The sequence below is a fragment of the Natator depressus genome, chromosome 12 (assembly GCF_965152275.1).
Source record: "Natator depressus isolate rNatDep1 chromosome 12, rNatDep2.hap1, whole genome shotgun sequence".
NCBI lineage: Eukaryota > Metazoa > Chordata > Testudines > Cheloniidae > Natator > Natator depressus.
This window is the reverse complement of record NC_134245.1, coordinates 33,518,347-33,527,409: the sequence shown is the minus strand read 5'-3', so window position 1 is coordinate 33,527,409 and position 9,063 is coordinate 33,518,347. Positions and strand designations below refer to the sequence as shown.

General features: G+C 40.5%; 1 protein-coding gene across 1 annotated transcript; it reads right to left on the bottom strand.

Annotated features, from left to right (window-relative positions):
• Positions 1-517: 517 nt before the first annotated feature.
• On the bottom strand, positions 518-8,319 carry LOC141996643 (arylamine N-acetyltransferase, pineal gland isozyme NAT-10-like). Its single transcript, XM_074968834.1, is given in 3 exon segments — positions 518-3,128; positions 3,131-3,450; positions 8,276-8,319. Coding segments are annotated over 2 exon segments (891 nt in total). The 5' UTR covers positions 3,446-3,450; positions 8,276-8,319; the 3' UTR covers positions 518-2,552.
• Positions 8,320-9,063: the final 744 nt, after the last annotated feature.

Genomic DNA, 9,063 nt, shown 5'->3' with positions numbered 1-9,063 from the left:
CCGTATACAATTTGTTAATGGATGGTATTTTCCTTTGGGCTTTGGATATATGTAATGGTTAGTTAGGCTGAGATTATTCAGAGCCATCTATCGGATTTGAACTCCCAGCTCCCATTAATTTTACAATTATTCAGATCTCAGCCTGAAAGCAAAGTTTCCTTGTCTTCCTGTAAATCAAGATACCATGCTTGACTAATTCCAGATACATTTTGCACGTGTTGGAATGTGGTTTTAGCAGTGTTGGTGCCACATGACGTGACAATAGGCTGCAGCTAAAATGCTGCACAATAGTTTGGAGTCTCATTAAACTAGCCTGAAAGAGAGATGGTCCACTTTAACTTTAACATGTATTGCAGGGGAAAGGTGTCGGCTGAATTGCCCATTAGATGTATGTTGACAGGTTTCAGAGTAGCAGCTGTGTTAGTCTGTATTCGCAAAAAGAAAAGGAGTACTTGTGGCACCTTAGAGACTAACAAATTTATTTGAGCATAAGCTTTCGTGAGCTACAGCTCCCTGTAGATGTAAGATCCCATGTTTATCAGCATAACAGGAGTATAAATCTCTCCTATGACAGCCTGCCGGATCCTTTTAGGAATTAGTATTCCTTTCCTTTTCCTGTGGGAAGGCACCTATCACAAGGCCTCCCTAATGGTATGAGACTGGTTTGGTGACTCTCTTATAGTTTCTTTATATTTAATACCATTCTTATTTTAGGCCTAGTTATGTGTCTTTGGAGAGTTTTGGGGTACAGTATTCACAGCTAAATAACTACTGTATTTATCAACTCAGAGAATTTGCCACGCTGAAAAACTGATCTTTAGCAGGTGTAAATCAGCAGAGCTCCATTTGCCCTGACACTGTAAAGCCAGGACCTAGTAATAATTGTCAGGTCTGGGGAAAAATCTCTGTGGGAGAGTTGTTATAAATGACCGTGCAGAGGATGGAAGAGTTGAGGACTGACCCATGTGGAGCTCTACAGGGAATAGGCCTTTAGTAGACAGCATGAGCAGTTAGGTGGCAGCAGAATTAGAGGCACCTCTGGAGGGACACAGGAGAATGGAATAACCAGGATGTCAAAGGCTACATTGAAGCCAACCCGAGAAGGAGAGAGAAGGAGCTATTATCAGCATAAAGGAGGCAGTGGTCTGCTACGTAGAAAAGAGGGGTTTCTGTGCTATGGACTGTGAGCACCAGATGAAAATTCCTCCCAGCTAAAGAGAAAGGGCTGAGTTTTATTTGAAACACTTGGTACTTATCTGATATTTAGGGTATAAAAACTTAATTACAATTGATACTTACAAAGACTGTTGTTTTTCATTTATTTATTTTTAATGTATTTTTGTATTTCATGAGAGTTTTGCATAAATCATGTTTGAACAAGGAGGCTATCCGCTGAAAAGAAAAGATCTTGATTATCTTCTTTAACCTGCTATTGTTAAAAGCAGCATGTAAGATTATCATCAGGAAAAACGACTGGAGAGAGAATTATTTTTCTCAGTGGTCTACTCTCTTAACTTTGTTTTGATGCTGTTTCACCTGCACAGTCAGTGTCTCTGTTTTTGTGGGTCATTCACATAGCAACAAGACAGAGAGAAACATTTTTAGAATAGGAAACTGCAATTGCAAAACCACAGATATTAGAAGAGGGGACTCATTAGTTAGACAAGGAGTGTCTTTAAATAGACTTGATTCAGTTGGATGTTTTTTATGCTCATCCCCTTGATAACATTCCCAGTTGTATATGTCATTAAAGAATTTCAATTTGTGGCCATGTTGAATGGAAGTAGGGACAATAGAGAAGCAAGTTTGGGCACCATATTACAATTCATCCTTTATACAGGATGTGAATTAGTACCTCTACAAAAGCATCCTAAGAAAAATATGGACATACTAAAAATAATTAACGGGTGGTTCCTTACATTACATTACATTCAATCACAGAGAGACCAATTGGATAATACTTTGCACTTGTAGCACCTTTGGTCTCAGGACCTTAAAGTGCCCTACAAACATGAATGAATTATTCCTCCTAACACATCCTGGAGGTGGGGAAGTATATTATCCCCATTTTACAAATGGGGAAATGGAGTTGAGTTCTTGGTACTTCTAAATCCACATTTCAGACCTAAATAACTGGTCTAATCTTCAGGTGTCTAAATTTAAGCAACCACGTTTGGAAATGTCAGCCAATGTGATTTCCCTAATGGTCACAGAGCATATATATGTCAGTAGCACAGAAACCCCAGTACTCCTCTCCCAGTTGTGTTCTTAAGCCACTAGAAAACTTTTCCTCCTTGGACCACATGTCCTCCCAGATCTTCATCCAGCCTCAAACCAGTCTCTAGAATTTGTGCCCACAAAAGTGTGTGTGGGCTCCATTTATTCTCTCAGTGGTAACTAATCAACATGGGACTCTGAAGTGCCTGTTTTTCTGAACTTAAGTTCTCATTTTAACCTGGTATTAATGTATTTTAGGTCATTTATTGAATGTCATATTAGATTGTGAAAGATGCTGCAATTGCATAGAATTATTGTATGTTTTATATACTACACTAAATCACGTACAATCTTTTGAGATTAATTGGGACAAATTTTCTCTCTAACGTTACTCTGAATTTATCTTTCAGTGTCTCCTCCACCTCTTTGTCTTTAAGAGTCATGAATTCTACAAGATCTGTGTTGTCCTTGTAGTTGTAAGTTGTCTCAATTATTGTCCATCCAATTAAAGCTTGAAACCCATCAGTGGTCTGCAGGCTACAGATTGACTTCTTTGTAAACAGGGAATCTGGAGATGTCTGAAGATATGTACGTTGGAACTGGAAATCTTTGATTATTCATGGCTCAGGACTGAACAAGTAAATTTTCCTGCACTCACTTCTTTCCAGAAGATCAGAATTAGAGAAGCTTTGGTTGGGAACACATTGTTTCTTTCTTATTTTCTCAGAGTACCAGGTCCCATTGTTTTCTGTGAAGCAAAAGATGCCAGGAGTCTGAGGCTGGTCTTTCCCAGAAATAAGTTCTATTGGTTGCCACATTTGGTAGGACACACCAAAGCCTCCATCCAGGATATAGGCTCTGTCATCAATATCCACCTTTGGCAGAAAGTGGGTCATGTGGGAAGCATATGTGTTTTGGTGTGGGGTGTGTGTGTGTGTGTATATGTATATATGCATGCTCCTAAAAGAGTCGTGTCATATCCCAGTGTTTTCAGCACCCAGCATAAAAGTTCGTTGTGTTCCATGCACCGTCCTCCACGCTTCTTCCTCACAATTTTGTTGTAAACCTGGTCTAAATCCAAGATAATGGTTTCACCGCAATGGATGCTGAGATTTTCAAATGGAGCAGCTCGGATGTGGTACTGGAAGATTGCAGTTAAGGTTTCCAAATCATGTTTTTCATGGGAGCCTTTGTATCCAATTCTTGCTAAATATTCTTTGATGTACATATTGCCTGTAAAGGAAGTAACATTAACAAAAAAGTTAATTATTTATGACAGTGTGAAGGGATTTCTTGTTGGTTCCGGCTAGCACAGATGCTATGATCTACTGAGCCCCTACTGAAGTAGTATTGAATACTGAGTAGTATTGGAAAAAAACCCGATTCTTGTAGTAGAGAAATGCAGGAGTAACGATAGGGCATAGATGTTGGTATCTGGGTTTTTGGTCCAGGACCATCTCTTGACAAGGATGGACACAATAGAACAATGCCCCCCTCATGTGCCCATATGTATGTAAGGGAGATTTTTGGTATCTACATTAGGTTAGTGTGATACCAGGACTCAGTCAAATAGGACAAAATTAGGAAACGTTAACAGGTTTTTGAAGAAGACAGCTCTCATGTCCATATTCTCATCTGAAGAAATGATGAAGGAAGCAGTGTTATCTAGTGGTCAGAGCAGGCACTTGGGAGTCAGGAGTCCTGGGTTCTGTTCTTGAGTGTGTGTCTGAGATCATAAGTAAGCCACTCATTTTCTGTATGCCTCAGTTTCCTCATCTGTAAAACGAGGAAAATAATATTCCCTGCACATTGGTAAAGCACTTGGAGATTATTGGATTACAGGTGCTATAGAAGTGTCAAGTCTTGTTATAAATTCAGACCATCTGATGATTAACTAAACGTCTGATTTTTTTTTTTTTTTTTTTTTTTTTTTTTTGAGAATCACAAATCACTAAACCCTAATCCTGTCTAGTTTGATACAGTCGTGACGCTTTGGTGTTGGAATAAAGATTCTCAGAAGAGGCAGGTAAACTCCCAGAAAGACTAAAACCATAGCCTCTGTTCTCAGCCGTGCTCTCCGTCACCTAGGTGCAGATGAAGGGGGTAGTGGGCTGTTTGATACTGGGCTGCTGTGAAATATGCCACTGGCCAGGAATTGCTGGAGCACAGCACAATGTAGCCATGTTCTTTCCACAAACTGGAAATGCTCACCACACAACCTCTGTGATGACAGCAAGAGGTGGTATAGGAACCCGTTACCTGGTTTGACAGCACGCAAGGATTCCCCTACACCAGAAAAATCCTCAGCTGGCGAGATCTGGTCCATATCTGGCCCTTTGAACCAGGCTTTCTCAACACTATTATGCACCCCCAGCTGGCATACAAAAGAACTGGACCAGTTCCATTATGTCTTCTTGAGTCTTTTGTGAACATGAAGAAGGAGCAAGATTCAGCCTATACCAAGCAGGCAAGTTTGAACAGCCCAAATAACTGCTCACTGTCAGCATTTCTGCACAGGAATTATTCAGCTTGTTTTCCTGCCTTGCTGTGCAGCTGAGATGTCATGCACTGAAATGTTCTGACCCTTCTCAATGACTTGCTACATTCCAAGTGGGAGACACAGCAAGTGTCTGTAAGTTGCTCCGTTTGAAAGTGGGTCTTGTGCACAAAATACTTTGAAGGTTTTCTTACAGCCTGTCCCCTTGCTCAGAACACAAACCATTTTGAGCACTCCATGTCGCTTCAAATGTTTATTTTCTTGACAACTTGTAAACCTACCTTGAAATATTTCTGTGTACACAATGGAAGCTCTATGGTAAGCTGATGTTTAGACTGTTAGTACCATTCTGTTAACTCAGGGAATCAATCTACTGCATTGAGATAAACTCATCAAAGGAGCTGCTGAGTGTTTACTGCCAGATGAAATTTCTCAGGATGAATCATAAAATGGTTTTCAGTGAAAGATTCATGCTATGCGTGGTGTAGGCAACACATGCTGTCCAAAGTTAGTAGAGAGTCCCAGCATTAGCAATTAGTGAAAAGTGCAAGGTCATGCATTTAGGGATTAATAACAATAATTTTTGTTATAAACTGGGGACGCATCACTTGGAAGTAATAGAGGAGGAGAAGGACCTCAGAGTATTGGTTGATCACAGAATGACTGAGCCGCCAATGTGATATGGCCATAAAAAAAGCTAATGCAGTCTTGGGATGCATCAGGCAAGGTATTTCCAGTAGAAATAAGGAGGTGTTAGTACCATTATACAAGGCACTGGTGAGACCTCATCTGGAATATTTTGTGCAGTTCTGGTCTCCCATGTTTAAGAAGGATGAATTCAAACGAACAGGTACACAGAAGGGCTACTAGGATGATCCAAGGAATGGAAAACCTGTCTTATGAACGGAGACTCAAAGAGCTTGGCTTGTTTAGCCTACCCAAAAGAAGGCTGAGGAGAGAGATGATTGCTCTCTATAAATATATCAGAGGGATAAATACCACGGAGGGAGAAGAATTATTTAAGCTCAGTACCAATGTGGACACAAGAACAAATGGATATAAACTGGCCATCAGGAAGTTTAGACTTGAAATTAGATGAAGGTTTCTAACCATCAGAGGAGTAAAGTTCTGGAACAGCCTTCCAAGGGAAGCAGTGGGTGCAAGAGACATATCTGGCTTAAAGACTAAGCTTGATAAGTTTATGGAAGGGATGATATGATGGGATAGCCTAATTTTGGCAATTAATTGATCTTCAGCTATTAGCGGTAGATATGCCCAATGGCCTGTGATGGGATGTTAGATGGGGTGGGATCTGAGTTACTACAGAGAATTCTTTCCTGGGTTTCTGGATGGTGAGTCTTGCCCACGTGGTCAGGGTTTAGCTGATTGCCATATTTGGGGTCAGGAAGAAATTTTCCTCCAGGGCAGATTGGGAGAGGCCCTGGGGATTTTTCGCCTTCCTCTGCAGTGTGGGGCACGGGTCACTTGCTGGAGGATTCTCTGCACCTCGAAGTCTTTAAACCACAATTTGAGGACTTCAAATAGGTTAGAAGACATAGGTTAGAGGTTTGTTACAGGATTAGGTGAGTGAGATTCTGTGGCCTGCGTTGTGCATTAGGTTAGACTAAATGATCATAATGGTCCCTTCTGAGCTTAAAGTCTATGATTCTATGATGCAATCATAGAATAACAGAGTTGGAAGGGACCTCTGGAGGCCATCTAGTCCAACCCCCTGCCCAGAGCAGGACCAATCCCAACTAAATCATCCCAGCCAGGGCTTTGCCAAGCCTGACCTTAAAAACTTCTAAGGAAGGGGATTCCACCACCTCCCTAGGTAACGCATTCCAGTGTTACACCACCCTCCTAGTGAAAAAGTTTTTCCTAATATCCAAACTAAATCTCCCCCACTGCAACCTGAGACCATTACTCCTTGTCCTGTCGTCTGCTATCACTGAGAATAGTCTAGATCCATCCTCTCTGGATCCACCTTTCAGGTAGTTAAAAGCAGCTATCAAATCCCCCCTCGTTCTTCTCTTCCATAGACTAAACAATCCCAGTTCCCTCAGCCTCTTCTCAAAAGTCATGTGTTCCAGACCCCTAATTATTTTTGTTGCCCTTCGCTGGACTCTCTCCAATTTCTCCACATCCTTCTTGTAGTGTGGCCCAAAACTGGACACAGTACTCCAGATGAAGCCTCACCAATGTCGAATAGAGAGGAACGATCACGTCCCTCGATCTGCTGGCAATGCCCCTACTTATACACCCCAAAATGCCATTTGCCTTCTTGGCAACAAAGGCACGCTGTTGACTCATATCCAGCTTCTCGTCCACTGTCACCCCTCGGTCCTTCTCTGCAGAACTGCTGCCTAGCCATTCAGTCCCTAGTCTGTAGCGGTGCATTGGATTCTTCCGTCCTAAGTGCAGGACTCTGCACTTGTCCTTGTTGAACCTCATCACCTGAATCAACTCCAGCTGAAAGGAATTTTAGTGTTTGGGTAGGTTTAAGTAACACCAGAATATGGCCAAGAAGAGGATTGTGAGAGCAGCTGCTGTGAAAACTCTCCAAACCTACTGGAGTGTAATTGCAGGTTGGAATGGTTTGTAACATATGTTCTGCTTTCTGCAGTAGGGGCAGCTTTGACTGTCCAGTGGAGAAATAACTATCCTACTCAATCAATTTCTGGTCATTAAATAGTGAAAACAGGTCACACCAATGCAAACCCTAGGCCCTCTGAGTAATGTAAGACCTCTCTGCAGCTCCATAATGTAATTGAACTGCATAAACTCTTAGGAGGTGCAAGCTACAGTTATTTTGAGTTGTGGAACTATTAGAAAGTTTTGGATGAAAACCAGAATATTTGAGAGACGATTTCACAGATGTATTGACCACCATTATACAGAGAAAATAATCAACAAAAGAAATTTTGAGGCCTGACTGTCAGAAGTCTAGGAATGCAGATGCACGTGTAAAAATGTATGGGCACTGATGCACTATATTTGCACATTCAGTTACCATGACTGTACACGCTATCGCAGTAAATCCATTTGCAAATGATCCATCATGCATCTAACTACTATTAACCTATTGTTCCCAGAAAATGGACCATTTTGCAGTAAGGAAAGCACAGTCTAATAACTTCATTTTTTTTAAAGTTATTTTTAAAAGATTGTGAATTATCTTACCTCTTTTAATATGAACTCTATTATTGGCTAGTTTGTCTTTGCTTCCTTTATTAAGAATCTACTGCATGTGCAAAATTAAAAAAATAACAAAAGAATTAATCATTTTTGGGAACAGGCTGTAGAATCTGGAATATCCGAGTTTAGATGAATAGGTGTGGTGCTAAAAATAAGAGAGAAAAAGCCAATACATATTTCTAGTATTGTTTTGCCACTTTTGAGAGATGGCATTAAACCAAGATGGTTGTGTTTTGTTTCCATTTCTACAGCATTTTTCATGCACCATTTTTCACAAACCTTGGTCCTATGGACAGTTGAGATTGCATGTTTCTCCAGGACCTTAACAGTACACAAAGAATCTGGTTTTTAAAAGGAGCTTACCTTTGAAAACGACCCACCAACAGTTGTATCCGGTTTTGCACCCGTTTGCGGGGGGGGGGGGGGGGTGTTTGTTTGTTTGTTTTTGGATCGGTAAATCAGGAACAAACACGGATTGCAAGACTTCCCCTCTACAAGCTTCTTTTTCTAACTAATGCACGTCTGCCTCAGGGCTGTTCAGTACTAGATCTTAAAATCCAAGAGAGGGCAGAGTCCATCTGAAATGAGTGCACATATTTGGACTTCATTGATCCATGAGCTGATTAAACTTTGTATCTTCCTTTTAAGAGATTTGTTATTTTTTCCACTGGTTAAAATCAGAATGAACTAGATTTTCAGTCTCCCCCTTCCCCCACCCCACCCCCGAAAAAAAAGAAAAATTCCATACACATTCCTCTGTTGCTTGATGATGTATTTTCTCTTGAACAGCATACAATAACCATTGGCATTCGGAAAGCCAGTCTTTTCTTTCCTCTTAGGAAATTGAATATGTTGTTCAGGTGTTGCAGGTTCAATTTTCAAAGGACCAAGTACATAAAACCATTCTTCACCAGCAAGTTCCCTTTTTTTTTTTTTTTTGATGTTTTTAAAACTTTCATTGCACTGACTTGATGTTTTATAGATAATGAATACCATGACAAATACATCTTAAACACAATTTTATGTATATATTAGAAAAAATAAGTCGTTTATTTCAATAGTAATACGTGGCACTTTCCATGGCCAAAGTGTTGTACAGACATTAATTAATTCTACCTCTGTGGAGCAGGTATGATCCCCATTTTACAGAA